General features: G+C 44.3%; 1 protein-coding gene across 1 annotated transcript in view; it reads left to right on the top strand.

The window, feature by feature from the left end:
• LOC106607456 (corticotropin-releasing factor receptor 1) overlaps nt 1-19,893 on the top strand; it is a 181,032-nt gene that overhangs the window by 51,080 nt on the left and 110,059 nt on the right. Inside the window, exon 2 of the mRNA XM_014204418.2 lies at nt 12,272-12,359. Coding sequence (XP_014059893.1) covers nt 12,272-12,359 — 88 coding nt within the window. The remainder of the gene's footprint in view (nt 1-12,271; nt 12,360-19,893) is intronic.

The following is a 19,893-nucleotide window of genomic DNA, read 5'->3' as shown; positions in this document are numbered from 1 at the left end:
GGTGAGCGCTACCATCAGTTCTGTGTCATGCCAACAGTAAAGCATCCTGAGACCATTCATGTGTGGGGTTGCTTCTCAGCCAAGGGAGTGGGCTCACTCACAATTTTGCCTAAGAACACAGCCATGAATAAAGAATGGTACCAACACATCCTCCGAGAGCAACTTCTCCCAAACATCCAGGAACAGTTTGGTGACAAACAATGCCTTTTCCAGCATGATGGAGAACCTTGCCATAAGGCAAAAGTGATAACTCAGTGGCTCGGGGAACAAAACATCGATATTTTGGGTCCATGGCCAGGAAACTCCCCAGACCTTAATCCCATTGAGAACTTGCGGGCAATCCTCAAGAGGCGGGTGGACAAACAAAAACCCACAAATTCTGACAAACTCCAAGCATTGATTATGCAAGAATGGGCTGCCATCAGTCAGGATGTGGCCCAGAAGTTAATTGACAGCATGCCAGGGCGGATTGCAGAGGTCTTGAAAAAGAAGGGTCAACACTGCAAATATTGACTCTTTGCATCAACTTCATGTAATTGTAAATAAAAGCCTTTGGCACTTATGAAATGCTTGTAATTATACTTAAGTATTCCATAGTAACATCTGACGAAAATATCTAAAGACACTGAAGCAGCAAACTTTGTGGAAATTAATATTTGTGTCATTCTCAAAACCTTTGGCCACGACTGTATCTAATCGGATAGAATCCACAGATTGCGAGTTGAAGATAAATACTTTTAATAAAAGTATTAGTATATTAGTAATTGACTGACCTGGTCTCTCCTGATCTCCTAGATCAATGCTATGCATTTTCAGCCATTCCTGAACCTGAGACCAGAAACAGGCTACTTGAGGGCAATATCAAAATAAGTGGTCTATTGATTCTGTATCCTCACAACAAAATCAGCAGAGCTTCGATGATTTTCTGCCCCAAGTATCGAACATTATGTTGGTGGCAAGAATTCTACATAATCATTTTAGCTGAAAAGCACAAAGTCTTGAATCTTGCGTCATTTTATATATCAACTCATACACCCTGTACCATGGAATCAGTACATCGAAAGTTGTTGCCAGCTCTGCAATGCTTGTTTGAAAAAGAGAGATACTTTGAAAAAAGTATCATTTTCAATTAATCGTCCAAAAAAAAGGCAATTTTTAAACAATGGATGAGCTTTTCTTAGTAATCTACTTGAGAACCATTTAGAGTTCAAGTAAAGAATAAAAAAGTAAAGCTTTTAGAGAGAGGTTTAGTGCTTTTATCTTTAATAATCTCAACCCACCAATTCATATTCATTGTATAGATAGGCACGCTTTATTTTGTCTGGTTTAGCGTCCCAGATAAAGCAAAATATTTTTTGCTCAAATTATTTGAAAAACAAATCATCAGGAGTAGGCAGCTCCATAAGTAAGTGAGTAAACTGAGATATGACTAAGGAGTTAATCAGGGCAATTTTTCCATAAATAGACAGGTATTTACCTCTCCATGGTTGCAGGATCTTGTCTAGTTTTACAAGTTTTCAAGGAGCAGAACTGGTAAAACAGTCCATCACGAGGGAGACAAATATTAGCAAATATTAGCAACAGACTTTCCAAAGCCTGTGAGAAAGCTCTTCCTGTTACCACATTTGGTTCCTTGGAAGTTGTGGGAACGAAGCCATACAGTATGTTTCCTGACGGGTAAAACATTTTTTAAATGTTCTGAGAACATAAGTGAACATTTAGCCTGTTCTGGGAACATTTCTTTTTAGGTTGAAGGCAGGTTCTGAGAACATTTTACTCTGGTTCCTTGAAAGATTTTATGGGAGGTTTTATTGACGCTCTTAGAATGGAAATTATAGGTTATTAACATGTTTTATTGTGACTCGGCATCATTGAGATTCAAACCTATAATCTTCTGTTTTCTATACATGGAATTAGTCCACTGCACCACCAGGATGGAGCTAGCACGCCATGTTTTTTACGTATTCAAAACTTTTCAGTTTAGTCTATTCAAACAGACCCCATTTCAAAGGAAGCAAGCATACCTGAACACACTTAACAAGATAGAGGATAGAGAGAGTTTGTTGATGCTGAGAATGGAATGAATATTTTTTTTGTAACATTCTTTGAATGTTCTCTTGTGGTTTGTATGGAAAGTTTTCTTAACGTTCTCGGAAACAATTTGAAAACATTACTTTAAATAGAACGTTATGCTGAAGTACTGAAATTCCCAAAGAAAAACTTTGTTTCTTAATGTTCTTGGAAAAATTTGAGAACATTACTTTAAATAGAACCATGAGGAAACCTGAAGGAACATTATTTCCTAAGTGCTGAAATTCCTACAGTAGAACATTGGTTCTTAACGTTCTCTGAACTATTTGAGAACATTCATGATTTTACATTCCTTAAATGTTACCAAATTGAAATAAAATGTAACCATGTCTGAACTTTTAAAGTAATGAAATACCAAGAAAAAATATATTTTTTGTCAAGTTACTGAAATGTGCTGAGAATGTTCCAAAGCCAAGCAACTATCCTCCACCATTCCCAGAAAGTTGTGGAAAGGTTGTAGCAAAATAACCATGGGACAACCACACTCTCACCAAACTTTAACATATGGTTCTCAGAACGTTATGTGCTAACTCAGTAGCTACCTTTAAAAAACACTTCTCAGCCCGTAGAGTGTGACAATTATTTTTGTGATAGCTTTACTCATGGTTGGCATATAAGTTCCATTTTCCCCTAGCATGCAGTCAGTTTCACTGAAGTGAACCAGAGCAAATCACATGAAGTCAGAGGTGACAGCAGCCTCTGCTGGACACAGCACCTTTAGGTTATAAGTTGAACTCCCCATTTACATTTTAGTCATTTAGCAGACGCTCTTATCCAAAGCGACTTACAATAGTGAATGCATACATTTCATTTTCCAAACTGGTCCCCCGTGGGAATCAAACCCACAACCCTGGCGTTGCAAACACCATGCTCTACCAACTGAGCCACATGGGACCATGCCTACTCCTCTGTTCTGCTCTGGTGAATAACTGACTGAGGGCAGAAGGCTGGCTTCCTGTGTTTTCCTTCCTTCCTCTCCACTGTAGTACTCACTCTGGGCTGTGTGTGTGTGTGTGTGTGTGTGTGTGTGTGTGTGTGTGTGTGTGTGTGTGTGTGTGTGTGTGTGTGTGTGTGTGTGTGTGTGTGTGTGTGTGTGTGTGTGTGTGTGTGTGTGTGTGTGTGTGTGTGTTCGTGCCATGGTGGAACCAAAATTATGTTTGTTCCGTTCCACTGTTCTGACTAGTGAAATAAAGTTCTGAATCGGTTCTAATAAAAAAAAGTACAGGTTTATATTGATCAATTCTGTTTCTTTTTTAACCTGTGAAATCAACTGTTTTTTACATTTAGTTCATTCAATTACTTCACCAATCAGTACAGATAGAGCAGGCAATCTAGTTGTTTACATGCGTGATAGACAGATAAGTGTAGCCTATGGCGTAAGATGTGACTGAAATGTTGTGGGTGGGAAGAAAGCGAGAGAGGGTTATGGAGGAGGCTTGATGCACTGGGCATCATGTTATGACATGCATTCTCTGAATTAGAACCACAGAATTATACCTAGGAGGAGCGGCTTCTATAGAGGAATTTTAAATGTCCTTTGAACTAGTTAGCTAACAAGCTTGTGTGTGTAGACTGGCACCAAAATGAAAAGTCTTACCTTTTTGTTGTTACCTTTTTGTAGTGAAACGTTATAACTCGACCTATAGTATCCTTAACTAGCTTTGAAAAATGCAATCCATTCCTCTCTAGCTAATCTAAAATCTCTTTCCTATTTTCTGAATCAAGCTTGTAATGTTAGTACAGTAGCCTATGCTTTGAAGGGTGAGGGGCAAGTAGCCTAAACATGCACAAACACTGGCTTTTCAGCTTGCAGGCAGACACTGGAATATGTTTCTGAGTGACAGAGTGATGGGTTGTGAATTACACAGTAAAATCTTAACCCCTTATACTGGTCAGGACGTGACATGGAGTTTGTGAGTGACAGAAGTTTCTTTACTCCGTGTGGATTGGGATTCGTTTGTTGCTTGCTGCAGCTCAGACATTCTTTCAAATTATGGTTTGAGAGGGATTGACAGATCATCATTTTCTGATTCAGCAAAAATCCCCTCTGGGATGGGTTCTTCTCGGGCTTTTGACATCATGAGTGGAGATTTCCATTCAACTCCACCCAAATTGAGATGAGCAGAAGTGATTTTTTTCAAAGCCAGCAGACAAGTGTCCCATTCAGAGTTGGCACGAGACACTGTTGAAATATGAGGTAAGATTGAAAAATCGCAGTATTGAACCTTTAAACTGCCCTTTAAAAGTATACATTTTTAAACACACGCACACTCACTCCTGCCCACTTTGCTTAGGAGAGGAAGAGAGTGGTATAGAAGACCACATGGGCATAATGAGTCAATGACCCCTCGATATATCTGCATGCCAACCTGCCCATGACCCCTGGATATATCTCCATGCCAACCTGCCCATGACCCCTCTTTATACAGTAAATCTGTGCCAACCCAAGGCTTTGGGGAGATTTACTTCACACTGTGCCTGTTGTAAAATAGAAAAAATACCAAATCTCTCTCTCTCTCTCTTACCACCCCAAACTGCATTGTGTTGGGCTTTGGGGCAGAGACTTAAGCATGCTTCTGGGTCCTTTTCCAATCAGAGGATAAGGAAGGACTATGAATATATAGGTACTACAACAACTTGGGATATAGGGATAACAAAAACCACGAAGTCCCCATCCTTCTGTCACCCTTACTTTTCTTTTTTTTTACCAACCATACACTTATTCAAATGGTTTATGAAGTGGGCATTACTTAACACAGAAGTGTTATGCTTGGTAAAATATTCCTCATGTGTGCAAGATACCTGCTGTGCATCATCTTCACACCACATGGCGGTGTCTGAATTTGTTGAGTGAATTAAATTAATTGATGTTGTACTGTATTGGCCAGCTGCAGTGATGATGTGTGGTCATTATGCGGCATTAGAGTGCATTACTGTAGAACCACGGCTAAGTTCCATTACTACCACAGAATAGTAATTTAACCTCTTACATCTAGACGTTCCGCTAGCGGAACACCTGCTCCAATATCCAATGATAGGCGTGGCGCGAATTAAAAATTCCTCAAAAATACAAAAACTTCAATTTTTCAAACATATGACTATTTTACAGCATTTTAAAGACAAGACTCTCCTTTATCTAACCACACTGTCCGATTTCAAAAAGGCTTTACAGCGAAAGCAAAACATTAGATTATGTCAGCAGAGTACCCAGCCAGAAATAATCAGACACCCATTTTTCAAGCTAGCATATAATGTCACAAAAAACAAAACCACAGCTAAATGCAGCACTAACCTTTGATGATCTTCATCGGATGACACACCTAGGACATTATGTTATACAATACATGCATGTTTTGTTCAATCAAGTTCATATTTATATCAAAAACCAGCTTTTTACATTAGCATGTGACGTTCAGAACTAGCATACCCCCCGCAAACCTCCGGTGAATTTACATATATATATTTTAAGAATTATAGATACAGAACTCCTTTGTGCAATCGAGGTGTCCGATTTTAAAATAGCTTTTCGGTGAAAGCACATTTTGCAATATTCTGAGTAGATAGCCCAGCCATCACGGCTAGCTATTTAGACACCCACCAAGTTTTGCCCTGACCAAACTCCGATTTACTATTAGAAAAGTTTGATTACCTTTGGTGTTCTTCGTCAGAATGCACTCCCAGGACTGCTACTTCAATAACAAATGTTGGTTTGGTTCAAAATAATCCATAGTTATATCCAAATAGCGGCGTTTTGTTCGTGCGTTCAAGACACTATCCGAAATATTCCATTACCGTACTTCAAAGCATGTCAACCGCTGTTTAAAATCAATTTTTATGCCATTTTTCTCGTAAAAAAGCGATAATATTCCGACCGGGAAAGCGTGTTTACGTACAAAAGAGAGAGAAAATAAAAGCATGGGATCCCCTCGTGCACGAGCCTGAGTCTCATAGTACTGTGACTGGCCACTATCCAAACGCGCTAATGTTTTTCAGCCAGGGGCTGCCTCGATATCATTCAGCTTTTTGCCGCCTTCTGAGAGCCCATGGGAGCCGTAGGAAGTGTCACGTAACAGCAGAGATCCCCTGTATTGGATAGAGATAATCAAGAAGGCCAAGAAATGGTCAGACAGGGTACTTCCTGTACAGAATCTTCTCAGGTTTTGGCCTGCCAAATGAGTTCTGTTATACTCACAGACACCATTCAAACAGTTTTAGAAACGTTGGAGTGTTTTCTATCCAAAGCTAATAATTATATGCAGATTGTAGTTTCTGGGCAGGAGTAATAATCAGATTAACTTGGGTACGTTTTTTATCCGGCCGTGAAAATACTGCCCCCTAGCCATAACAGGTTAACACTTGAGAAAGACTCCTCATCCTGTGTTTAAGCTGAAGGTTATGCCAGAACATGCTTCTGACACAGAGTATCATTTTGTTGTGATAATGAATCACAGTTAAGAGACAGAGAGGATAAAGAAAGTTTCAAAGGCAGCTCCTTGTGACACACTCTGAATTCCCCTTCCATCAACAAGGACACCAGCAAAGCAAACAAGCAAGCAGATGAGGTTACATAAAACCCCATTAATGTTCTTAAGCAGATGAGGCTATTTTGAGTGTATTGGCTCTACAGCAGATCAGGCTCCTGTGTGTGTTTTTTCTTTTATATCCTTGCTTCTTCCTCTCTACATGGATTATTGCATTCCAATTTCAACACATTATGAAATGTAGGTCACAAATCAATTTAGAGTGTCTCGTGTCGGAAACCTCAGAGGAGGGATGGGGGGAGAAGAAGGGGAGTGGGGTCTTAGATTAGTCTCCCCCTCTTCTCCTCTTCTCTGTGTGGGTGTGTGGGCCCTGAAATACCTTTTTCCTCAACGAAGGGCCTTAGGCAGGACCTGCTGTGCTTTTCTAGTAGCCTGTGGCGCTAGTGGCTCTTCACACGCAACCGACCACAGAAAGAATGGGCGGTTTGGGTTTTTGAAATACGGCCTGCATGAGTTTCATTTAGCCATCCTTGCAACAAGTTCAAATCACATGCGGGTGATTTTATTTGCCCCCCCCACCCAAAAGTTTAAAATAAATAAATACAATTGAATTGTTGGATAGCAAATCAGCTCCAAGGGATTTTAAATTTGGAAATCTGTTCCAAAGTATTCCTACACATAACAAAGATATAGGCAACTTTAAAAAAAAATATATATATATATATTTCACATTTGTTTAACCAGGTGAGAACAAGTTCTCATTTACAAATGCGACCTGGCCAAGATAAAGCAAAGCAGTGCGACAAAAACAACAACACAGAGTTACACATGGGATAAACAAACATACATTCAATAACACAATAGAAAAGTCTATGTACAGTGTGTGCAAATGTAGTAAGATTAGGGAGGTAAGGCAATAAATTGTCCATAGAGGTGAAATATCTACAATTTAGCATTAACACTGGAGTGATAGATGTGCAGATGATGATGGGCAAGTAGAGATACTGGGGTGCAAAATAGCAAAAAATAAATAACAATATGGGGATAAGTTAGTTGGGAATGCTATTTACAGATGGGCTGTGTACAGGTACAGTGATCGGTAAGCTGCTCTGCCAGCTGATGCTTAAAGTTAGAGAGGGAGATATAAGACTCCAGCTTCAGTGATTTTTCCAATTCGTTCCAGTCATTGGCAGCAGAGAACTGGAAGGAAAGGCGGCCAAAGGTGGTGTTGGCTTTGGGGATGACCAGTGAAATATACCTGCTGGAGCGCGTGCTACGGGTGGGTGTTGCTATGGTGACCAGTGAGCTGAGATAAGACGGGGCTTTACCTAGCAAAGACTTATAGATGACCTGGAGCCAGTGGGTTTGGCGACGAATATGTAGCGAGGGCCAGCCAACGAGAGCATACAGGTCGCAGTGGTGGGTAGTATATGGGGCTTTGGTGACAAAACGGATAGCACTGTGATAGACTACATTCAATTTGCTGAGTAGACTGTTGGAGGCTATTTTGTAAATGACATCGCCGAAGTCAAGGATCGGTAGGATAGTCAGTTTTATGATGTTATGTTTGGCAGCATGAGTGAAGGAGGCTTTGTTGCTAAATAGGAAGCGGATTCTAGATTTAATTTTGGATTGGAGATGCTTAATGTTAATGTGATTCTGGAAGGAGAGTTTACAGTCTAACCAGACACCTAGGTATTTGTAGTTGTCCACATATTCTAAGTCAGAACCGTCCAGAGTAGTGATGCTAGTCGGGCGGGCGGGTGCGGGCAGCAATCGGTTGAAGAATATGCATTTAGTTTTGCAAGTATTTAAAAGCAGTTGGATGCCATGGAAGGAGTGTTGTATGGCATTGAAGCTTGTTTGGAGGTTTGTTAACACAGTGTGCAAAGAAGGGCCAGATGTATATAAGGAACGGTGTCGTTTGCTGCCAAAACTTCCAAAATAAAGGAATCATAAAGTGTCTTAATGGAATAGTGGGCCACCACAAGCCATAACAGCTTCACTGCACCTTGGCAAGTGTCTGGAACTCTAGTGAAGGGATGCTTCACCATTCTTCCATGGGAAATTCCCATCATTTGGTGTTTTGTTGACGGTGGTGGAAAATGCTGTCTCAGGCGCTGCTCCAGAATCTCAAGTGTTCAATTGGGTTGAGATCTGGTGACTGAAAAGACCATGGCATATGGTTTACATCGTTTTCATGCTCATCAAACCATTCGGTGACCACTCGTGCCCTGTGGATTGGGCCATTGACTTCCTATTGTGTTCCCATAGCCATGGTAGCCAAAATAATGGCCTGCCCAGAGTTTTTATACATAATGGGATGTTAATTGCTTAGTTAACTCAGGAACCACACCTGTGTGGAAGAACCTACATTCAATCAAATCAAATAAATGTTATTTATCACATGTGCCGAATACAACAGGTAGACCTTATAGTGAAGTGCTTACAAGCCCTTAACCAACAATGCAGTTAAGAAAAATATGTTTTAAGTATTTACTAAAATAAAACAAGTTTAAAAAAAGAAAAGAAAATGCAAATAGTCCGGGTAGCCATTTGATTACCTGTTCAGGAGTTGTATGGCTTGGGGGTAGAAGCTGAAGCCAAAGCCTTTGGACCTAAACTTTTGGACCTAATATTCCGACCGGGAATGTCCATTTAGCTAAACAGAGGAAAGTAAACAAAGCTTTCGGTCGACGCGGGCACGAGCCTGAGTCTCACAGTACTGTAACCAGCCACTACCCAAACGCGCTACTTTGTTTCAGCCAGAGCCTGCAAAGCCACGATTCAACTTTTTGCCGCCTTCTGAGACCCTATGGCAGCCGTAGGAAGTGTCACGGGACAGCTAAGATCCTCACTCTTCAATAAACAGAGACAAGAAGAACGACACCTTGTCAGACAGGCCACTTCCTGCATGAAATCTTCTCAGGTTTTTGCCTGCCATATGAGTTCTGTTATACTCACAGACACCATTCAAACAGTTTTAGAAACTTTAGGGTGTTTTCTATCCAAAGCCAATAATTATATGCATATTCTAGTTACTGGGCAGGAGTAGTAACCAGATTAAATCGGGTAAGTTTTTTATCCAGCCGCGTCAATACTGCCCCCTATCCCCAACAGGTTAACGTGCCCTCTTCACGACTGTCTTGGTGTGTTTGGACCATGATAGTTCGTTGGTGATGTGGACACCAAGGAACATGAAGCTTTCAACCTGCTCCACTACAGCCCCATTGCTGAGAATGGGGGCGTGCTCAGTCCTCCTTTTCCTGTAGTCCACAATCACCTCCGTTGTCTTGATCACGTTGAGGGAGAGGTTATCATCTTGGCAACACACTGCCAGGTATCTGACCTCCTCCCTATAGGCTGTCTCATCGTTGTTGGTGATCAGGCCTACCACTGTTGTGCCGTTGGCAAACTTAATGATGGAGTCGTGCTTGGCCATGCAATCATTGGTGAAGAGGGAGTACAGGAGGGGATTAAACACGCACCACTGAGGGGCCCCTGTGTTGAGGATGGAGGACTATGGTGGTCTGCTTGAAACATGTTGGTATTACAGACTCGGTCAGAGACAGGTTGAAAATGTCAGTGACTTGCCAGTTGTTCAGCGCATGCTCAGCGTAAACGTCCTAGTAATCTGTCACTGGTACAACCTGCTTTAGTTTTTGCTTGTAAGCAGGAATCAGGAGCATAGAGTTATCGTCAGATTTGCCAAATGGAGGCGAGGGAGAACTTTCTACGTGTCTCTATGTCTCTTGGTAAATAGTTTGGTCTACAGCTTATCATGAGATACTCTACCTCAGGCGATCAAAACCTTGAGACTTCCTTAATATTCGATTTTGTCCAGCAGCTGTTATTTACAAATAGACACAGACCGCCACCCCTTGTCTCACCGGAAGCAGGTGTTCTATCTTGCCGATGCACCAAAAACCCAGCCAACTGTATGTTATCCATGTAGTCGTTCAGCCACGACTCGGTGAAACATAAGATATTACAGTTTTTAATGTCCCGTTAGTAGGATAGTCTTGATCCATTTTACTATTCAATGATTGCACGTTGGCTAATAGGACTGATGGTAGATGCGGATTACTCACTCGTTGTTGGATCCTTACAAGGCACCCCGACCTACGTCCCCAATATCTCCCTCTCTTCTTCATGCGAATGACAGGGATTTAGACCTTGTCGAGGGTCTGAAGTAAATCCTTCGCGTCCGGCTCGTTAAAGAAATAATCTTTGTCCAGTACTAGGTGAGTAATTGCTGTCCTGATGTCCAGAAGCTCTTTTCAGTCATAAGAGACGGTGGCAGAAACATTATTTACAAAATAAGTTACAAATAACGTGAAAAAACACACACAATAGCACAATTGGTAATGAGCCCTCTGCGGTACCATCTCAGATATACAATATACTTTATATCCCTCATTTACTCGTGTTTCGATTATTTTGGCAGCTACCTGTATATGTGATTGTATACTGTAACGGTTGTCGTCTGATAAAGCGGACCAAGACGCAGCGGGGAAATGTGCACTCATCTTCTTTATTAATAGGACAAAGAAGGAAAAACCAAAATAAACACGTACACAAAAAGACACAACGACGAATAACAGTCTGGTAAGGCACAAGGCTATACACAGAACAATCTCCCACAAACACAAACAGAACACATACCTATATATAGGACTCTCAATCAAAGGCAACTACAAACACCTGCCTCCAATTGAGAGTCCAACACCCAATTACCTAACATAGAAATACAAAAAACATAGAACATAACCCAAAACCCGGAAATAATAAATCAAACACCCTTCTAAACAAACCACCACCCCGAACCGCATAAAACAAATACCCTCTGCCACGTCCTGACCAAACTACAATACAAAATACCCCTATTAATGGTCAGGACGTGACATATACAAATGTAAGCAAGGTTTAAAATGATTGTGTTTTAGTCAAATATTATATTTGTTTGGGCTTCTTACGGACAATTTGCAGTCTACAAATTATTTGTAATTATCTTCCGGCCCCCTGACCATTCGCTCAAGAACAAATCGGCCTATGGCTGAATCTAGTTGATGATTCCTGGTCTATAGGGATATTTATGCATCTACTGCATATGTTTCCCTAGGTATGTAAATAACCAGGGTATTCAGAAGGGAAAGAGTGCAATACATGGGAATATATTCTTTATAGCCTACATGACATAATTTACATTAATGTTTGTACTTCAGGTTCAATGGAACAAGTCCTGAAAGTTATAACTACGCTGGTTGTTCATTATACTGTACATCAGGGAACCCTATAGGGAAATAATGTATATAAATAACATGTTCATGCTACAAATGTAAATATGTGCATAAAACCAACATATAAAATGAATGCAGTATTTTATGATGCTGAGACTGGGAGTATGTCTGATAGTCAATGAATTTGATACATTAACATTTTTTTATTCAGTGAACAGCATAGAAGGGCACTATTGGGAACTTGAGGATATTTTCAGCCTTTGTGCGTGGGAGGTAGGCTGACTGATGCTAGACACTAGACACTACAGTGTCTGCCTATGTTTCCCTCGTCTCGAGTCGACAATGAAATTCACATCAGTATTAAACTTATGTCATCTGTCTTTCAGATAACAATTGGTTTTACCACAGTTCCAGAAATAGACTTGTTTTCTCTTTATTTATTTCTCTTTTCCTGTTCAGGTGTTGACCATCTGGGCTGTGGTGATTTCCGGGACAACGGCTGACCTGACCTGTGATACACTGCTACTGCTGTCCACCAATCTCACTGGTGAGGCCCTCCTACAATCGTATAAGGACAGTTTTCTATATGGGAAAGAAATATGGTGGAGGAACATTTTTGATGGTCTATCATGTTAAATAGGGAGTTGAATCATTCTGAGTTCTTCCCATCACTGAATAGGCACTGGTGGAATACTGTACATAGGCAACAACAGTCATTATACAAAATCTCAGTTTTGGAAGATACTGACTTTATGACCATAATTATGCTATTTACACTTTGTAGTACATGTTTTTAACAATAACCAATGTTTCTGACTATTATCGATGCAACATAGGCCATTGTCAACCAGAGAAATATATATATTATTTTTATCTCATTTTTTATGTCTAGTTGCTCTGTAAGACTTTCCTAGAGTGAGCTATACAGTTTATGATACAGTAGCTTTGGTCAGAGAGCACTTGAGATATTTCTGATTAAATTGTGTTGAGGTGAAAGGAAGACACTCCGAGATGAAAATGTGATGAGATGAAAGTACCCCGCCCTGCACTCAGATAGAAGGGGTTGTTGTGAGATGTGCTATTACCTCTGTCAGTAGTGCCATTCTTATTGTTCCCAGATGGTTCAATTGGCCCATCACAAATCGCAGTTCACCCATCAGTTATAAAAAGACATTGGATGTGTCTTCAATGGCACCCTATTGGCTTTAAAGTACACACATTTTGACTAGGGCCCATAGAGCTCTGGATGAAGTAGTGCATAACAGTATATTGGCTCCCAAGTGGTGCAGCGGTCTAAGGTACTGCATCTCAGAGGTGTCACGAATGTACCTGGTTTGAATCCAGGCAGTATCACATCTGGCCGTGATTGGGAGTCCCGTAGGGCGGCGCACAATTGGCCCAGCGTCGTCCGGGTTTGGCTGGGGTAGGCCGTTATTGTAAATAAGAATTTGTTCTTAACTGACTTGCTTAGTTACATTTTTTTTTTTTTTTTTTACATTTTAGTCATTTTTAGCAGACGCTCTTATCCAGAGCGACTTACAGTAGTGAATGTATACATTTCATACATTTTTTCCCCCCGTACTGGTCCCCAGTGGGAATCGAACCCAGAACCCTGGCATTGCAAACACCATGCTCTACCAACTGAGCCAGTTAAATAAAGGTTTAATTTAAATTTAAAATATAAGGAATAGGCTCAAAATTAGTGCACTATAAAATGATTAGGGTGCCATTTCGGACACAGGCATTGTCTGAAGTTGACTTGACTACGTGTGGGCAGGAGATTTCCATAGGTTGTGGGATCTTTTTGCATGAACAGTTTATCAAGACTGTCTAATCGTCTGTGATAGTGATGGGACTTAGAGTTGCACCTCAGTTACCCTCAGTATCAATCTAGGAGTAGTCTGTGATGATTGCATAGTCCTCCCACCCCTCGCACCGTTCACCCCTCACTTTCACTTCAAAGGCTAATCAAAAAGATTATGTGGAGCGGTTGCTCTGTGCTGTATGTGTAAACGCAGTGTGTTTGAGGACATGATTTGGTGGAGCTCAGATCCGATAAGATCTATGATGATGGATTATCTCTAAGTTATCAGAGACTGCATGGGGAAGAGATGTTAGGTTATAGAGCACACTTCATAGGCCTGTCTTTATAGCTTCCAACATTATGAGGGTTTGACTGACAAGATTCAAGACTCATTTGACCTGTAATGAAACATTTTGACCAGTAGCACAAACCTTCAGACAGGTGTACAGTTGGCTATACAGAGGGCTATGAAAGGTGAAGAGCTTAATCATAGGAGCATCGAGAAAATCATGTCAAGCACATTATCTAGTCATATCAAGGATGAAATCATCCATATCTCTCACTCACCATGATAGTGTTTAAAATTGGATTCAATGTGAATCTTTATCTTTATCACTTCTTTGATTCCCTTTTATCCAGTCTGTTAAAAGATGGTTACTGAGAAAGGATGTGTAACGGGGTGAGTGACTGGTTGCCGGGAAGTCAGGCGCAGGAGAGCAGAGATGGGTGATAACAGGATAACTTTAATATACACCCTGGCCCAAAGGCACAGGCGAGGCAGCACAAAGCACAACCACGGTAACATGAACCGGATTAAACAAAACAAACAAACCTAGGTTTGAAACAAACCTAGCGCAAGCCAGCCTGTAGCATAACACCCTACACAAAGAACAATTCCACACACAGACATGGGGGAAACAGAGGGTAATATACATTTAGTCTGATGAGGGAATGTGAACCAGGTGTGCGGGAAAACAAGACAAAACAAATGGGAAATGAAAGGTGGAGCGGCGATGGCTAGAAGACCGGTGACGTCGACCGCCGAACGCCGCCCGAACAAGGAGAGGGACCAACTTCAGCGGAAGTCGTGACAGTACCCCCCATTGATGCATGGCTCCAGCAGCACGCCGACACCAGCCTCGGGGACAACCCTGAGGGCGAGATGCAGGGCGATCCGGATGAAGACAGTGGAACTTGCGTAGAATAGAAGGGTCCAAAACGTCCTCCACCGGGACCCCGCATCTCTCCTCGTACCCCTCCCAGTCCACGAGGTACTGAAGGCCCCTCGCCCGACGCCTCGAATCCAGTATGGAGCAAGCGGAGTACGCCGGGGCCCCCTGGATGTCCAAAGGGGGCGGAGGAACCTCCCGCACCTCAGACTCCTGGAGCGAGCCAGTCACCACCGACCTGAGGAGAGACACATGGAACGAGGGGTTAATACGGTAATCGGGGGGAAGCTGTAACCGGTAACTAACTTCGTTCAGTCTCCTCAGGACTTTCAATGGCCCCACAAACCGCAGCCCCAGCTTCCGGCAGGGCAGGCGGAGGGGCAGGTTTCGGGTAGAGAGCCAGACCCGGCCTCACTGCGGTGACGGTCTGCGCTGGCCTTCTGGCGCAGCACGGTCCACTGGAGGTGAACATGGGCAGCGTCCCAGGTCTCCTCCGCACGCCTGAACCAGTCATCCACCGCAGGAGCCTCGGTCTGACTCTGATGCCAAGGCGCCAGAACCAGCTGGTATCCCAGGACACACTGGAAGGGCGAGAGGTTAGTGGAAGAGTGGCGGAGTGGCGGAGCATCTCGGCCCAGGGCACGAACGCCGCCCACTCCCCCGGCCGGTCCTGACAATAAGACCGCAGAGACCTATCCACATCCTGGTTCACTCTCTCCACCTGCCCATTAATCTCGGGGTGAAAACCGAGGTAAGGCTGATCGAGACCCCCAGACGTTCCATGAACGCCCTCCAGACCCTCGAAGTGAACTGGGGACCCAGATCAGAAACTATATCCTCAGGCAGCCCATAGTGCTGGAAGACGTGTGTAAACAAGGCCTCCGCAGTCTGTAGGGCCGTAGGGAGACCGGGCAGAGGGAGGAGACGGCAGGACTTGGAAAAACGGTCCACAACGACCAGGACTGTGGTGTTACCCTGTGAAGGAGGAAGATTGGTGAGGAAATCGACCGACAGATGCGACCAAGGCCGTTGTGGAACGGGTAAGGGGTGTAGCTTACCTCTAGGCAGGTGCCTAGGAGCCTTACACTGGGCGCACACCGAGCAGGAGGAAACATAAACCCTCACGTCCTTTGCCAAGGTGGGCCACCAGTACTTCCCACTCAGACAGCGCACCGCCCGACCAGATGCCTGGATGACCAGAGGAGGGTGAAGTGAGGGCCCAATAGATCAACCGGTCATGGACAGCAGACGGAACATACAGATGCCCAGCGGGACACTGGAGGGGAGCGGGCTCTGCACGTAACGCCCACTCAATATCCGCATCCTGCTCCCATACTACCGGCGCCACCAGGCAGGAGGCCGGCAGTATGGGGGTAGGATCCATGGGCCGCTCCTCTGTGTCATACAGCCGGGACAGTGCGTCTGCCTTAACATTCTGGGAACCTGGTCTGAAAGAAATGGTGAAAACAAAACGGGTAAAAAACATGGCCCACCTTGCCTGACGAGGATTCAGTCTCCTCGCTGCCTGGATGTACTCCAGGTTGCTCTGGTCAGTCCAGATGAGAAAAGGGTGTTGAGGCCCCTCAAGCCAATGTCTCCACGGCTTCAACGCCCTCACCACAGCCAACAGCTCCCGGTCCCCCACATCATAGTTTCGCTCCGCCGGGCTGAGCTTCTTCGAGAAGAAGGCACAGGGGTGGAGCTTCGGTGGCATACCCGAGTGCTGAGAGAGCATGGCTCCTATCCCAGCCTCGGATGCGTCCACCTCCGCTGTGAACGCCAAAGAGGGATTTAGATGCACCAGCAAGGGAGCCGAGGTAAACCGAGCCCTTAGGTGACCAAAAGTCCGCCTCAGCCGACCACTGCAAACGCACCGCGCCCCCCTTCAGCAGTGAGGTAATGGGAGCCGCTACCTGACCAAAACCCCGGATAAACCTCCGGCAGTAATTGGCAAACCCTAAAAAGCGCTGCACCTCCTTTACCATGGTGGGAGTCGGCCAATTACGCACAGCTGAAATGTGGTCACTCTCCATCTCCACCCCTGAGGTGGAAATGCAGTATCCTAGGAAGGAGACGGACTGCTGGAAGAACAGGCATTTCTCAGCATTGACATACAGGTCATGCTCCAACAGTCGACCAAGCACCCTGCGCACCAAGGACACATGCTCGGCGCATGCAGCGGAGTATATCAGAATGTCATCGATATACACCACTACAACTTGCCCGTGCAGGTCCCTGAAAATCTCGTCCACAAAGGCTTGGAAGACTGACGGAGCATTCATCAACCCGTATGGCATGACGAGGTACTCATAATGCCCTGAGGTGGTACTGAACGCCGTCTTCCACTCGTCTCCCTCCCGGATACACACCAGGTTGTAAGCGCTCCTGAGATCTAGTTTAGTGAAGAAGTGCGCCCTGTGCATTGACTCAATCGCTGTGGCTATAAGATGTAGCGGGTAACTGTACTTCACAGTGATCTAGTTAAGGGCTCGATAGTCAATACACAGGCACAGACCTCCCTCCCTCCTTCTTCTTCACAAAAAAGAAACTCAAGGAGAAGTGGAGGACCGAATGTACCCCTGACGCAGAGATTCGGAGTCTCTATAGCCGCCGTCTCCGCCTGTGACAGGGGATACACTTAACTCCTGGGAAGTGCGGCGTCTACCTGAAGGTTTATCGCACAATCCCCCCGACGATGGGGTGGTAATTGAGTCGCCTTCTTCTTAGAGAAGGCGAGAGCCAAATCGGGAATATTCGGGGGGAATGCGCACGGTAGAGACCTGGTCTGGACTTTCCACCGTAGTAGCACCAATGGAAACCCCCAAACACCTCCCGAGCACTCTCGCAACCACCCCGTGAGTGCCCTCCGTTGCCATGAAACAGTGGGGTCATGACAGGCTAACCAGGGAAGGCATTGCACAACGGGAAACGCAGGATAGTCAATGAGGAAGAGACTGATTCTCTCCCTGTGACCCCCCTGCGTCACCATGACCAAAGGAGTTGTGGCCTCCCTGATAAAGCCGGACCCTAATGGTCGACTGTCCAACGTGTGAACTGGAAAGGGCCTAACCACTGGAACAATGGAGATCCCTAAACTATGGGCGAATGCTCTGTCGATAAAATTCCCAGCCGCGCCTGAATCGATGAGCGCCTTATGCTGGGAATGCGGGGAAAACTCAGGAAAGTTGGCTTGCAAAAACAGGTGGGCAACAGAGGGCTCTGGGTGAGAATGGTGCAAGCTCACCTGGGATGACGCCAGAGCGGTCTGCCCGCTGCCTCAACCCCCAGAGGAACCAACCCGACACCGACCGGCATTGTGACCTCTGTGGCCACAGATGGTGCACGTGAAGGCCCCCACTCCGGCCTCCCTGAGCGTAGCACCCCCCAGCTCCATAGGCACCGGAGCGGTGGTGCTGGGAGATGGAACCGACAGAGCCGCGTCTGAACGTCCGTGGGTGACCAGCAGGTTATCCAGCCAGATGGACAGGTCCACCAGCTGGTCAAAGGTGAGGGTGGTGTCCCTGCAGGCCAACTCCCGACAGACATCCTCGCGCAAGCTGCAGCGATAGTGGTTGATCAGGGCCCTGTCGTTCCAGCCCGCTCCGGCGGCCAGGGTCCGGAAGTCCAGGGCGAACTCCTGGGCGCTCCTCGTCCCCTGCCTCAGATGGAAGAGACGTTCACCTGCGGCTCTATCCTCGGGCGGGTGGTCGAAGACTGCCCAGAAGCGGCGGGTGAACTTCTCAAAGTGGTCCACACAGCATTAGCCCACTCGTCTCGTGCCTCTCAGGGCTTTCCCCGAGAGGCACAAGACGAGGGCGGACACCCTCTCACGTCCCAAAGGAGCCGGGTGGACGGTCCCCAAATACAGGTCCAGCTGCAGCAGGAACCCCTGGCAGTGTGCCGCCATCCCATCAAACTCCCTGGGAAGGGCGAGACGACTCCCACTGGGACCGGGTGCAGGGGAGGCGAGTAGTGGAGACCCCTGTTGTGCTGGTGGGGGCGCTGGAGGGACTCCCGGACGCGTTCCTCTACTCACCACAACGGGGGCACCCGCTCCTGCTGACTCCGAATTGTAGAAACAGGATGCACCTGAGAACAATTTCAAGTCTCATAGCAAAGGGTCTGAATACTTATGTAAATAAGGTATTTCTGTTTTTATTTTGTAATACATTTGCAAACATTGAACATTTTTTTTCTTCACTTTTTCATTAAATTAGCAAAAAAACGTAAAAACCGGTTTTTGCTTTGTCGTTATGGGATATTGTGTGTAGATTGACAAGAAAAAAAAGTTATTTAATCCATTTCAGAATAAGGCTGTAACGTAACAAAAGGGGTTTGAATACTTTCTGAATGAACTGTACATTTAGCTCATTTAGCAGATGCTCTTAGTGCCATCAGACTTTTGATACCAATGTAGAGTGAAAGGGGACAACACAAATGTGAACAGCTAAATAAAAAAAATGGTATAGAAAAGTATTTTGAAAATAGAAATGACAGATTTCGAAACTGTCTTGTTAGAAAATACATTGGTGTGTAGTTTAGCCCAGTGTAGTACAAAACGCAAAATACAAAATGTGAAATACTGCCCATCTCTGACAAGACTAAAGCTTTGCAAATAAACTATGCAAATACATTGGGGTTCAAAAATTGTCACACTTGAAAAAATGTGCAAAAATTACTATATAAAATAAATAATTTAAGTACTGAGTTACATTGTATGTTCTAAAAAATGGCGGGAAATTATATTATTTTATACTAATACTATTGCTCAGAGAAAGATATTTTGTTTACCAAGTAATATCATTTTTTTTCCAAAACTTTTTTTTTCTCCAAAATTATTGACACCCCTGTTTTCAATACCCCACGTTGCGAAGATGACGACACTGAGCTGTTGTATGAGTTAGAGAACACACAGCTTAGACCATTCCTCCATACACAATCCTTCTCCATACAAACTCCTTCTAGATCCTTGTTATCCTTCGTCTGTGCTTTTGGACCGCCCTCTACAATTCAAACCACCAGTTTTCATTGGGTTTCAAGTTCGGAGACTGAGATGGCCATTGCAAAATGTTGATTTTGTGGCCAGTTAAAATATTATTTGTGGATTT

The sequence above is a fragment of the Salmo salar genome, chromosome ssa06, assembly GCF_905237065.1.
Source record: "Salmo salar chromosome ssa06, Ssal_v3.1, whole genome shotgun sequence".
NCBI classification, from domain to species: Eukaryota; Metazoa; Chordata; class Actinopteri; order Salmoniformes; family Salmonidae; genus Salmo; species Salmo salar.
Note: the sequence above shows the minus strand (reverse complement) of the source record. Positions and strands in the feature narration are given on the sequence as shown.